Genomic DNA, 13,557 nt, shown 5'->3' on the forward strand with positions numbered 1-13,557 from the left:
GAGCCAAAAACAAAAGTATTGTCACGGTGACAGCTCCGGACCCTTCCCTGTGGGCGTGTCGTTATGTCGTCTGCGTGCAGTTATGTCCATGTTTGTAGTTCCATGGGTGTGGGTCGTTTGTTAGCGTGTTCGTAGTCTCACATGTGCCTTGTCTCGAGATCACGGGGGTACATGTTAATCACCTATATAATGTGCGTTCGCGCAATGTCTTGTGCTCGTCTTTGTCTTGAGTTTGTGCCAGCGTGAGTCGTCTTTGTGTGTATGCTTGTGTAATGGGTTCAACAATGGCAGTGGGGTTTCGTATATTCTTTGGACCAGATCTAGGCTCGTGAAAGAGCTGGTAAGTTTTGGAGGACAAATTCAGTGACTCAGACCATGTAAATAAAAATTTAATTTGGAATCTTACAAACCTGGAGATTATCAGCACATCAGTAAATAATGCACATGGATCAGGCGAATGGGTAGGCAGAATTAAAAAAGTAAATAAAAACATACGTGTGTGTGTGTGCGCATGTGTGTGTGTCTCAGTCCAGTTCCGTAGTATTCTCTTCTGCATGCGATTGCTTTATCTCTTTTTCAGGACTTGGCTCGCCACTCCTTACCGGAGAAATCAGAACTCAAGAAAGGCACCTGTGGATGGGGTGTCCTGCTATCAGAGCTGGTAATCACTCAAGGCTCCGCACGTTCAAGAAACCTGACAGGAGGCATCAGGACCATTCAAGTTGAAGCCACAGGGAAAGGGATGCCACACTGTGACCCTGCTTGACGTCTCAAGGCTCCAATAAAACCTGACCTGTACACCAAATAGGCATAAAGTCAAGTTTTTCCCAACATAGCACAATCATGTACACACACATATATACCACATACAACAAATAAATTTTGTAACAATTCAAATGAATCATATAACTTCAATTCACAGGAAAATAAATAGGCAATATGACAATAACCATATTAACTGTCAATAAAATTAATAATCTAACACAAAACATTCTATAGCTTTTAACTGTACAATTTTATAATATGATTTTATGAATATTACTTATAGAGCAATAACAATATTTGCCTGAGCATATAACCATAACTGCTCAGCAAAGCTAAGAACATAAGGGAAGCATAGCATAGCTACGTTTTAGCATAGCTAAAACATGGGCGATAGGCGCCATCAGGCGACCATAACAGGTAACATCAACCATTTTCATTCGCGCACATGGTACCGCCATCTTACACACACAAACTACATTGAATGTGCAGGGCTCTGCAGATATACATATATATTAACTACTCGGTAAGTTAATATATAATTATATTAACTATAATAGGAAATAAGTATTTGATCCCCCACTGATTTTAAAAGTTTTAATATAAAACAATAAATGAAACGTCTCAATTTTATGCCAGCTTTATTTTAACAGTGCCACATAGAACATCAAAAGAAAACCTGAGAAAATTACATGAAACGAGAAATAAAAAATAATTTGCATTTCATTGAGGGAAATAAGTATTTGATCCCCTAGTAAAAACATCATTTAATACTTGGTGGCAAAACCCTTGTTGGCAAGCACAGCAGTCAGACGTTTCTTATAGTTTTTTATAAGGTTTGCACACACTTCAGGAGTAATTTTGGCCCACTCCTCTATGCAAATCATCTCCAAATCTTTAAGGGTTTTAGGCATGCATTTGGAAACGCGAAGCTTCAGCTCTCTCCATAGATTTTCTATGGGATTGAGGTCAGGAGACTGGCTAGGCCATTCCATGACCTTGATATGGTTCTTATGGAGCCACTCCTTTGTTTCCTTGGCTGTATGTTTTGGGTCATTGTCGTGCTGAAAGACCCATCCACGACCCATTTTCAGTGCCCTGGCAGAGGCAAGGAGGTTGTCACCCAGGATTTTGCCATACATGGCCCCGTTCATCTTCCCGTCAATGCGGTGAAGTTGGCCTGTGCCCTTAGAAGAAAAACACCCCCAAAACATAATACTTCCACCACCATGCTTGACGGTGGGGATGGTATTCTTAGGGTCATAGTCTGTATTTTTCTTCCTCCAAACACGTAGAGTTGAGTTGAAGCCAAAGAGCTCAATTTTGGTCTCATCTGACCACAGCACCTTCTCCCAGTCTCTCTCGGAGTTATTAATATGTTCATTGGCAAACTTGAGGCGGGCCTGGACGTGAGCCTTCTTGAGCAGAGGAACCTTGCGTGGACTGCAGGATTTTAAACCATTACGTCTCAGTGTATTACCAATGGTTTTTTTGGAGACTGTGGTCCCAGCTGCCTTGAGATCATTACTCAGCTCCTCCCGTGTAGTTCTTGGCTGATTTTTAGCCTTTCTCATGATCAATGAGACTCCACGAGGTGAGATCTTACATGGAGCTCCAGGCCTGGGTCCATTGACAATAATGTTGTACTTCTTCCACTTCCGAATAACTGCACCAACAGTTGTCACCTTCTCATCCAGCTTCTTACTTATGGCTTTGTAGCCCATTCCAGCCTTGTGTAGGTCAACAATTTTGTCCCTGACATCTTTAGACAGCTCTTTAGTCTTGCCCATGGTGGAGATGTTGGGAGTGTCACTGAGACTGTTGGCAGGTGGCCTTTTATACAGGTGACAATTTTGCCAACATTAGTCATGGTTTTACTAGGGGATCAAATACGTATTTCCCTCAATGAAATGCAAATTATTTTTTATTTCTCATTTCATGTCATTTTCTCCATTTTTCTTTTGATATTCTATGTGGCACTGTTCAAATAAAGCTGCCATAAAATTATGAGACGTTTCATTTATTTTTTTGTATTAAAACTTTTAAAGTCAGTGGGAGATCAAATACTTATTTCCTCCACTGTATATATATATTAGGGGTGGGCATAGATTAATTTTTTAAATCTAGATTAATCTCACTGAAATTTTGAAATTAATCTAGATTAATCTATATTAAAGTGGCTCATATGCGTGCTACCCAAGTAATTACTAAAAGTCAGTTTTTGAGATAGGATTTCTTAATACAGAGTGTGCATTAGACCAGGGGCTCATCTCCTGTTTCCAAAATGCATCAATGACTGCTTGAGGAAGCTGTTCTACTTTGATACTTGAAGAAAAAAAAAACATGCTCAATAAAATGTAGGCTACTCATGTTCAACGGTTTATTCAGTTAAACATGAATTTGTAAGCCTACATACTGTACATTAAATAACATGTTTATTCAGCTAAACATGATATTTGAAATGTAAGCCAACATTTAGTACATTTAACCTCACGGACATAATTTTCAAAAGTCAGTTTTGGTCCTCTGCAGTTTAAACGGTTAAAAAGAAATATTTAAATAGCGACGAATCTAGCGCTAGGACCATGCAGAAAACCACCGCTCCGAGCTCTGCTCCGGTAACGCTTTACGTTCCTAAAAATGAATTTTCCATGAAGCAAACCTGGCGACTTCGTGGCTGCATCCATGTAAAAACACGTCCGATTTGTAATTCACAGGTTTTATAATTCGTTCTCACCCCTACTGTGCAATTTGGTTAGGAATACAGCCGAGCTAAACTATCAAGTTGAAAGTCATCATAGTTTGCTTACCCATTTTGACCCAGTTCCCAACCCAACTTTAAGAATAGATTAACGGCGATAATTTTTATATCGCCCGATAAGAGTATCAAATTAACGACCGCCGTTAACGGCCCACCACTAATATATATATATATATATTGTCACGGTGACGGCTCCGGACCCTTCCCTGTGGGTGTGTCGTTACGTTGTCTGCGTGTCGTTAGGTCCATGTTTGTACTTCCGTGGGCGTGGGTTGTCTGTGAGCGTGTTCGTTTGTTACACCTGTGCCTTGTCTCGAGATCACGAGGGTGTGTGTTAGTCTGCTATATAATGTGCGTTCGCGCAATGTCGTGTGCTCGTCTTTGTCTTGGTTTGCACGTCGTGTGTGTGTTCATGTTAAACGTACAAAATAAAGCAAGTAACGTTGGCTACTGCAGACGGGATCCGTGTCTCATCCTTCCGCCCACTCCCAGCGTTACAGAAAGACGAGCCTACAACGAGACACAATGCCAGGCTACAAGGCGAAGCCCAAAAAGGGGAAGAAGCCCAGCAAGCGGCACCACCGCTCTTCTTCCTCCCCCCCGCGCCGTGAAGCCCCGCCGACTTTGGCGCAGCTCGAGCTGGACCCGGTCTGTGCGTCCCTGCTACGACAGGCAAGGGTGCACCACAACCCCGAGGCGGCGGAGAAGCTCCGCCAGGAGGCGGTGCGACTTTGGGTGAGGTACCACCCCCCTTCGTCCAGGGAGCTTTCACCCCTGCGGGTGAGCTCCTTTGCGCTCGGTGGTGTGGAGAAGGTCCCAGAGGACGAGTTTGGAGAGGGGGATTCCGTGGCAGAGGACTCGGACGAGGAGGAGGGCTACCCTCCGTCGGTGGGCGAAGCGTCCACTGTGGACTACTGTGGAGGAGTGGACCCGGCTCCCTCGGTCTGCTCCGCCTCCACGGTGGACTATGGGGAGGGCGAGGAGGAGGGGCTGGACTACCCTCCCTCCGTTGGCTCTGCTTCGGCAGACGACCTTAGTGAGGGCGAAGGGGACTATCCACCCTCCTTATATTCCGCTCCCACCGTCTACTACGGAGAGGACGAGGAGGAGCGCGACCCTCCGTCCGTGTACTCGGGTGTCTCCGAGGGCACGGACAGCGATCCCGGCACTGAGGAGGAGGGCAGTCCGTCCCTATCTGAGCATTCTGCCAGAACCGTCAAGGGGTGGAACCGCTCAGAGGGAGGCGCTTCCTCTTATCGCTCCGAGGGGAGCGCGATGGACTGCTCCCGGGGCGGCAGCCCGGAGCTGCCCATGAGCTGGAGCCAGGGCAGTGAGGCGGCAACCGAGATGGAGGTGGACGCTCCCGCTGTCTACGCCAGAGGGTGGTCGCGAGGCGAAGCGGGCGTATCGAGTGGCCAGTCGGACGAGGAGTCAGACCAAGGCGCGGCACCAGGCGCGTCAGCCCAGCGCGCGGCACCAGGCGCGTCAGCCCAGCGCGCGGCACCAGGCGCGTCAGCCCAGCGCGCGGCACCAGGCGCGTCAGCCCAGCGCGCGGCACCAGGCGCGTCAGCCCAACGCGCTGCACCAGGCGCGTCCGCCAACCATACTGCACCGGGAGGAGGCTTCACGGCAAATGCGGGAGGGGTCCCGTTCGCTGCAGCGCCTGCAGCTCCCGTGCTCTCTCCTCTCATCGCCCTACTCATGGCGCGTAGCTTGGCGCCTGTTTCATGTCCGTCTGTCCCTGTTTTCATGTTTGTTCCCGTATGTTTGCCTAATCCCCTTTTCCCGTTCGTGCCCATGTTTGTGCAAGTACCTGTATGTGTATTCGTGACTGTACCGTTTTGTATATCTAACGTGTTTTCCCCTGTCCTCCCAGGGAGGGTGTACTAGAGCCGTTCGTGGCGGCTCCCGCCGTCGGGGGTGACGGCTCTCGGAGGCTCAGGGTCCCTGAGGCTCCGGACCTGCCCGTTGGTGCTGGTTCGGGGCTTTCCAGCTGCGCGGGACGCTCCGGGAGTAGCGAGCCCCTGGCGGAGGGTTCTGTCACGGTGACGGCTCCGGACCCTTCCCTGTGGGTGTGTCGTTACGTTGTCTGCGTGTCGTTAGGTCCATGTTTGTACTTCCGTGGGCGTGGGTTGTCTGTGAGCGTGTTCGTTTGTTACACCTGTGCCTTGTCTCGAGATCACGAGGGTGTGTGTTAGTCTGCTATATAATGTGCGTTCGCGCAATGTCGTGTGCTCGTCTTTGTCTTGGTTTGCACGTCGTGTGTGTGTTCATGTTAAACGTACAAAATAAAGCAAGTAACGTTGGCTACTGCAGACGGGATCCGTGTCTCATCCTTCCGCCCACTCCCAGCGTTACATATATATATATATATATATATATATATATATATATATATATATATATTTATATATTTATATATACATATATATGTGCTGTCAATTCCAGGTGCCGCGATTAAAAGTCTTCACCAGGATTTTGCTCAAGCTTCCAAGATTTTCTAATTTGCAATCCATGTAAAATTAGTGGAATCAACACAATCCAGGAAGCCTGAGCAAAATCTTGGTGAGGACTTTTAATCGCGGCACCTGGAATTGACAGCACTAATATATATATATTAAATCATATTGACTTAATAAGCAAACAGAGCACTTCTGAAATCGGCAATTTCAATGACACAGTCGCCAGCTATTTCCGCCCAGAACCATCATAGAGGCCAAATTTTGTTTCAATCATACAAACATTCATTCATGTTATTCATTTACTGCTAAGCGAGCGAGGAGTGCTATCTAGGACCTAGTGCTATCTAAGACGGGGACAAGGCAGAAGAGCGTACATTTACCACTACATTTACCAGATCTTACATTTTCCAGTGGATTTAATTGGGTGATTAATGGTTTCAATCGATTTCATATTTTGCGATAAAACAAAGTTACTGCCGTTTGCTACAGCTTGCGTTGAACACTGTCAGAGCTAGCCACAAGCAGGGGCGGACTAGGGAGAAAAAGTGGCCCGGGAGTTCCTGACAAACTGGCCCACTATATCACTATATATATCTGTGTAATATATCTGTGTATATATACTGTGTATATATATATATATATATATATATATATATATATATATATATATATATATATATATATAATGTGTGTGTGTGTGTGTGTGTGTATACTGTATGTGAATCTATACATGGCACGTAGTGTATATGACGGCATTTATTGTCATATGGACAATATTAATTCCAGCAATAATATGATTACAAAGCCACATAGTGGCTTTTAAATAGTCCATCATAAGACCACCAAACAAGTTGTTTTACGCAAAGTGCATCCTAAAGAACAACCTACAACTCTAACGTGGGTATTTCTTCCTCGTACCTATTTGTGGTGGTTAGTTTTAATCTAAGAATTTCAATAGCTTAAAAAAAAAAAAACTGCTCTGAAACCTTTAAGACCGCCACTTGCGTCCGTGTTAACCATGTTAAGGTAATTTGTACATGGTGCCTTAGACGTTGCAGAGGCGACAGCAGTACATTTTAAATAACATGTTATCTACAATTTAAACTGCTGTATGTTTTCGTAGTCCGGCCCGGAGTTTCTGGGACAAGTTGGTTTTTTTCTGATCTCCTCTGCATACCGTCAGCCCGCATCAGCTGGCCCAGTCCGCGACCCGGTCCAACTCGTTCATGTGTTTACAGGCTCAGTCCGCGGCCGCGCAGGTTAGTCTGACTGGAGCGGGGGAGGTAAAAACTACGAGCCGGGGCCGCAGTGCGCGGCAGTGGCTCCTCCACGGGCTGAGTTAGACCACCGGCGGCCAGCGGCCCACTAACCCATCGGCCCACCGGGGAAATCCCCGGTAGCAATGTATGCCAGTCCGCCCCTGGCCACAAGCTCTTGTGATAAATAGGTAAATAGATAAGCCTATTAAGTTTGCGTCAACCCTGTGTAGTTAACGGTGACATAAAATAAGAAACAAGATTTTTTTCTAGTGTGTCTGTAGTTGTAACTGGTGAATCCAGGGACGTGTGAGGATAACATTTGTGCCAGGGCTGAAAAGGATGAAGATGAAGTTGTAAACTCTTGTCATTTGATAGCCTAAACTGTGCTTTAGCACATTAGAAGTATTTTGTGACAAAATAAAAACACGTGAACCCTGGTATTTTTTACACTCATTTTCGCCGCTGATGTTATGTATTGGTTCATTAAGACGGTTTTGACTGAGCCATCTGGAATGGCGAAAGCGGCTTCTCGCGTTTACGGATCTGGCTCCATACATTGACAAGACAGGTCAATGTTTTCCAGCGCGACATTATCGTGAGAGAAGACAACAGGGAAGAGCGTGTCACGAAAGGCTTGCCATGTGAAAGCTACTAAGCTGTTGCTATTATTTTTATCGCTGCTGTAGCTTCAGTCACCGTTTTGCTACATTCACAAACATGGTGGTGTAACAGCATACATGGAATATGTAAAACTGGCGCATTTCCACTAGGGCCTGCTTGGCGCGGTACGGTTCGATTCGCGACGGTTTGTGAGTGTTTCCATTAGTACCAGGTACCAGTTTGCCGGTACCTTCAGGTACTTTTTTCGTACCTACTCGCTCGAGGTTCTAACCGTTCCAAAGCGGTACAGTTCTGTGACGTGGAGGAACAGCATGACACTGATTGGCCAGGGAGTGTCGTCACAGGTTGCGTAACAGGAGAGCGACTCCTCCGCTATCGACTCCTCAGCCATTTTTAAAACCCAAGGAGAGAAGTCTGTTCCCTGGTCAAACGCCAAGGTACAAACCTTTCTGTTAATAATCAGCGATCAAAAAATGTAGGGCGAACTGGACGGGGCCACTAGAAATGTAAAGGTTTTTAGCGAGGTTTCCGCACTAATGGCCACTCATGGCTACCAACGGTCCGTTCAGCAGTGCCGGTCGGTCCAAGCTAAAAAAGCTTAAAAGGGATTACCGGGCGGTGAAGGACCATAACGGACGCAGCGGAGCAAACCGCAAAGACTGGAAATGGTTCCAGCAAATGGATGCCATATACGGTCACCGGCCAGCCAGTAATGGAAGAGAGTGTTTGTAGTTAATGTTACCACCACAGTCACTACTGTACAATAGCTAGCTCTTAGCCTTGCTAGTTGCTAGTTAGCTGTAGCTATAAACAAAGCATGAGCAGCGATGACGTGCTACACATTTTGTGCAGTTACGCTATATTGTTGTTGCTTTCACGGGAATGCTTGTTTAATATTTGTTATTTTTTACGTTCAAGATTCCCCTTCCACTGACGAGGTGAGCGGAGTTGGTGGTAGGCCTGTCACGATAACAAAATTTTCAGAACGATATATTGTCCCAGAAATTATTGCGATAAACGATAATATTGTCATTTTAAAGTGCCATTATAAAATGTTTTCTTGCTTCTGGGCTCCCCAAAGGAGCTTTAAGACAATGTGCCACAATAATAATATAGTAGCATAATAATACAATTGCACCAGTTGGCAGTAATGTATTGTAAAGCTCAGGTATGGGTTCATATTTGAGCTTGACCACATATCTGTAGTGGCAGAGTAAAATGAGATGTCTAATCTCCTTCAGAACACGTGACTTCATTATATAAGGTTGGAATGGCAGTTTGGGAGATAAAGGTTTTCTTTGGCAGTTCATACTGCATGTTAAATCTTTGCAGCATGTTTATAAATGTTTTCTGACTGTATTTAACGGCAGCATCTCTTTGGCTATATAGCGAGTTAAGTCTGGTTTAAGCCTGGTTTAAACTTGACGCATCGCGAGCCGAGCGAGGGTCTGCGCGGCGAAAATTACGTAATCGCGGTGGCCTCGCGCACTGTCGATTCGCGAGGTCATGCACCTCTCGAATTTTGTAACTTCACGATCACGCGCCGCAGCGCAATGAACAAAGTCATGTTTGCGGAGTTCATATTCGGGCTATGCGGAGTTTAATTCATAAAGCATTTGTACGTCACTTTAAAGGTCCATTTCAATATTTCCCAGCACGTTAAACTTAATTAAGTTAAATATTTATACATATACTCGAAATAATTCGCTTTTTATCATTTAAGGGTTGTTTATTTTCAAAACGCCCAATCTTAGAACGTCTTCACGTTCTCTCATGTTTCATCCTGGAATTACAAGAGGCTCGTATTTGTTAACTGTTCAGTCATATTTATTATTTATATTTATTGTGAAACGAAGTAGTTACAATTTCAAGTATTTTCAAGTACTTTAGCCTAAATTCCAGCACTTTTCAAACCTGAAACACAAAGCAACATTAAAATTCGTCAGGTAAATGTTCCTTCCACTGTTTTTGAGGGGATGTCCTTTATACTACCACATATCGTTTCGAACAACAACGCTTTCACCGTTTGCGGAGGTTCGCGCGAGGTGAGCGGAGTCGCGCGCTATGGTCACTATAATAAACAACCATTAAATAATGTGATAAAAAGCGAATTATTTCGAGTCCTATTAGCCTCAAATACGTTCACGAGCTAACACATCTCCACCTGTGTGCGTGGAGGCACTGTTATTGACGTTATTGAAATCTAACGTAGTTGCGGTTTATTCTCATGTAAACAAATTTGAGCGGAAACCCAATGGTCAATTATCGACATCAGCAAAAATGATCGCGGTTTAAAAAATTATCGTACGATAAGTCGATAATGTAATTATCGCGACAGGCCTAGTTGGCGGAAAATGTTTCCTTCAACCGGGCTTTCCTCGGGGTGCTTGGCGAACTTGTGAACACCATGCGAGACAGACACCAGTAAAAGCACACAAAATGTTGCTTGTAGTACTATAAATATTTATTTCATATAAAGCTATACGTTATTTTTAATATAATATATATAATTTGCTTTTTGCACTTTTTTTTACTATAACTATATTATTTACATATTTTGTACGTTAAATATCTATATTTCATAATAAAGTTTGATTTCATTTGATTGTATGACTGATGCTTTTTATGCAGGGTGTGTTCAGCCTATTTGAGTAATACCAAATTATTATCAATAATTAGAGCAACCACATACAATAATGAAGATAAAGATAAATAAGATACAATAATGGTATGTGTTAAGGGGCATCGATCGGTGTTGTGGTCGCATACAAAGATGTCACGACACTACAACCCGCGCGCCAACAGCGACTCCACCCACATTGTGGTGGTCCACCATTGTAATGGAAACACAACGCGACTGTACCGTTCCGTTGCGAATCTATCCGTATCGAACCGTACCGCGCCAAGCAGGCCCTAGTGGAAATGCGCCAATAGTAGCTACTAGTGACTTGCTTCTCCTGGATCGTTCACTAGCGTCCCCGTGGGTCTAGTGCGGTAGTGATGTGTCGTTCGCGAATGACGGCTCTTTGAAGTGAACGATTGCAACCGGCTCCATAATGGGAGCCGTTTTAGGATCCTATTTGGGAGCCGCTTTTTCCTTCAGTATTACGCTTGTGCTCTGCAAGTGCCACAGTGCCACGGATTTTTCCAACATTGTTTTTATTTGTCCTTCGGTGCCTCGCTGTCTCTCCCTCCCCTTGCGCGTATTACTCTGTTTCTGCCAGTGGTAGAGAGCGGAGAGTTTATTTCCTCAGTCGGTGTCTAAGCTAAGTTTATACTTGGCGCGTCGCGACCAGCGCGAGGGTCCGTGCGCCGAAAATGACGCAATCGGGTCCTGCGTGAGGACCCCCGTGCGAAGCGAGGTCGTGCACCTCTTCAGCGCAATGAACAAAGTTATGTATGCCGGGTTCATACACCTTTACAAGGTGGAATTCAAGCACTAGTACGTCACTTTTCAATATTGAAAAAGGCCATTTTCAATATTTCCCAGCACCTTAAACTTAAATATTTATACATATACTCAAAATTATTCGAAATAATTCGCTTTTTTATCACATCAATTCAATCAGACATCTATTTGTTGTGAAACAAAATACAGTTACATTTTCAAGTACTTTAGCACTTTTCAAACCTGGAACACAATGCAACATGTCAAGCGTGTGCTCCACATATCTGACCAATCACACGCAGCTTTCAGTTAATAATGTGGTGGGAAACACTGAAAAAAAAAGTCTCCACTTTTTTTGTGGAAACGGCAGGCAATTGGCCAATCTGTATTGTGTTCTATTTTGTGATAATTTAATAATTGGTTATAATAAAAGTTTTATTTATAAAGCATTGTTATGCAGCATTTTTACTCATCACAAGTGCTTAACAATGTCAATAATGAAACAAAATGTTATAAAATTAGGTTTAAGCTATTAATTAATTAATAATGTAAAACATATATATGGGGAGCCATTTGGGAGCCGAAAAGAGCCGGCTCTTCACAGTAAGAAGAGCCACTAGAGCCGCATCTCAAAATAGAGCTGAAAATCCCATCACTATAGTGCGGGGGTCGGCAACCCGCGGCTCTAGAGCCGCATGCGGCTCTTTGGCGCTGCCCTAGCGGCTCCCTGGAGCTTTTCCAAAAATGTTTGAAAATGTAAAAAGATGGGGAAGAGAAATATATTTCTTGTTTTAATATAGTTTTTGTAGGAGACAAACATGACACCAACAGTCTTAACGTTTTCCAATGCTGTAAGAATGTGTAGAATACATTAAATTAAATGTCAACTTTTATGTCAACGAAGATTTGCGTCATAGCCTGCGACACACGTTTCTATCAGCAGGGCGAGATGAGGCAGGTGGCTGTTGGAAACAAAGTCATGCGCCGCGCTTCAGCACAATGAACAAAGTCATGTTTGCAGGGTTCATACACCTTTATAAGGTGGAATTAAAGCACTTGTACATCACTTTCAAGGTCCATTTCAATAATTCCCAGCACATTAAACTTAATTAAGTTAAATATTTATTAGTGGTGGGCCGTTATTTACGGCGTGGGCGTTCGTTAATTTGATACTGTTATCGGGCGATATAAAAATGATCGCCGTTTATATTCTTAAAGTTGCGTTGGGAACTGGGTCAAAATGGGTAAGCAAACTATGATGACTTTCAACTTGACAGTTTAGCTCGGCTGTATTCCTAACCAAATTGCACAGTAGGGGGCGAGAACGAGTTTTCAAACCTGTGAATTACCACAACAAATCATACGTGTGTTTACATGGATGCAGCCATGAAGCCGCCAGGGTGGCTTCATGGAAAATTCATTTTTAGGAAGCTTCCTAATGGAGACATTGACAAGACTAAAGTTTTTTGCACCTTATGCAACACGGAATTAGTTTATTGTAGGAGTTCTACCAGTATGAAGTACCATTTAAACGCAAAGCACCCGTTTGCTAATGCTGCTGACGCTGGGTCAAGCACTGATACAGCCCAGTGGAAAAAAAACAGGTTAAATGTACTAAATGTTGGCTTACATTTCAAATCTCATGTTTAGCTGAATAAACCGTTGAACACGAGTAGCCTACATTTTATTGAGCATGTTTTTTTTTCCAAGTATCAATGTAGAACAGCTTTCTCAAGCAGTCATTGATGCATTTTGGAAACAGGAGATGAGCCCCTCATCTCAAAGACTTTTAGTCATTACTTGGGTAGCACACATATGCCAAGATTAATTTCAAGATTTCAGTGAGATTAATCTAGATTAAAAAAATTAATCTATGCCCACCCCTAATATTTATACATATACTCGTAATGATTCGAAATAATGCGCTTTTTCGTCACATTATTTAATGGTGGTTTATTTTCAAAACGCCCAATCTTAACTTCTTCACGTTCTCTCATGTTTCGTCCTGGAATTACAAGAGGCTTGTATTTGTTAATGTAATACAAGAGAACTGTTCAGTCAGACAGATATTTGATGTGAAACAAAGTAGTTACAATATCAAGCATTTTCAAGTACTTTAACCTAAATTCCAGCAATTTTCAAACCTGGAACACAATGCAACATTAAAATTCGTCAGGTAAATGTTCATTCCCCTGTTTTTGAGGGGTGTTTCTTTATATTTACACACATCGTTTCGGACAACACTGCATAGAATGTGACGCGGAGGTTCGCGCGAGGTGTGCAGAGTCGCGCGCTACGGTCACT

The 13,557-nt window shown here is 43.7% G+C and overlaps 1 protein-coding gene across 1 annotated transcript in view; it reads right to left on the minus strand.

Annotated features, from left to right (window-relative positions):
* Positions 1 to 295: 295 nt before the first annotated feature.
* LOC143473537 (uncharacterized) overlaps positions 296 to 13,557 on the minus strand; it is a 59,347-nt gene continuing 46,085 nt past the window's right edge. Inside the window, exon 12 of the mRNA XM_076970675.1 lies at positions 296 to 793. Coding sequence (XP_076826790.1) covers positions 771 to 793 — 23 coding nt within the window. The 3' untranslated portion in view covers positions 296 to 770. The remainder of the gene's footprint in view (positions 794 to 13,557) is intronic.

This window comes from Brachyhypopomus gauderio, chromosome 1 (assembly GCF_052324685.1).
Source record: "Brachyhypopomus gauderio isolate BG-103 chromosome 1, BGAUD_0.2, whole genome shotgun sequence".
NCBI lineage: Eukaryota > Metazoa > Chordata > Actinopteri > Gymnotiformes > Hypopomidae > Brachyhypopomus > Brachyhypopomus gauderio.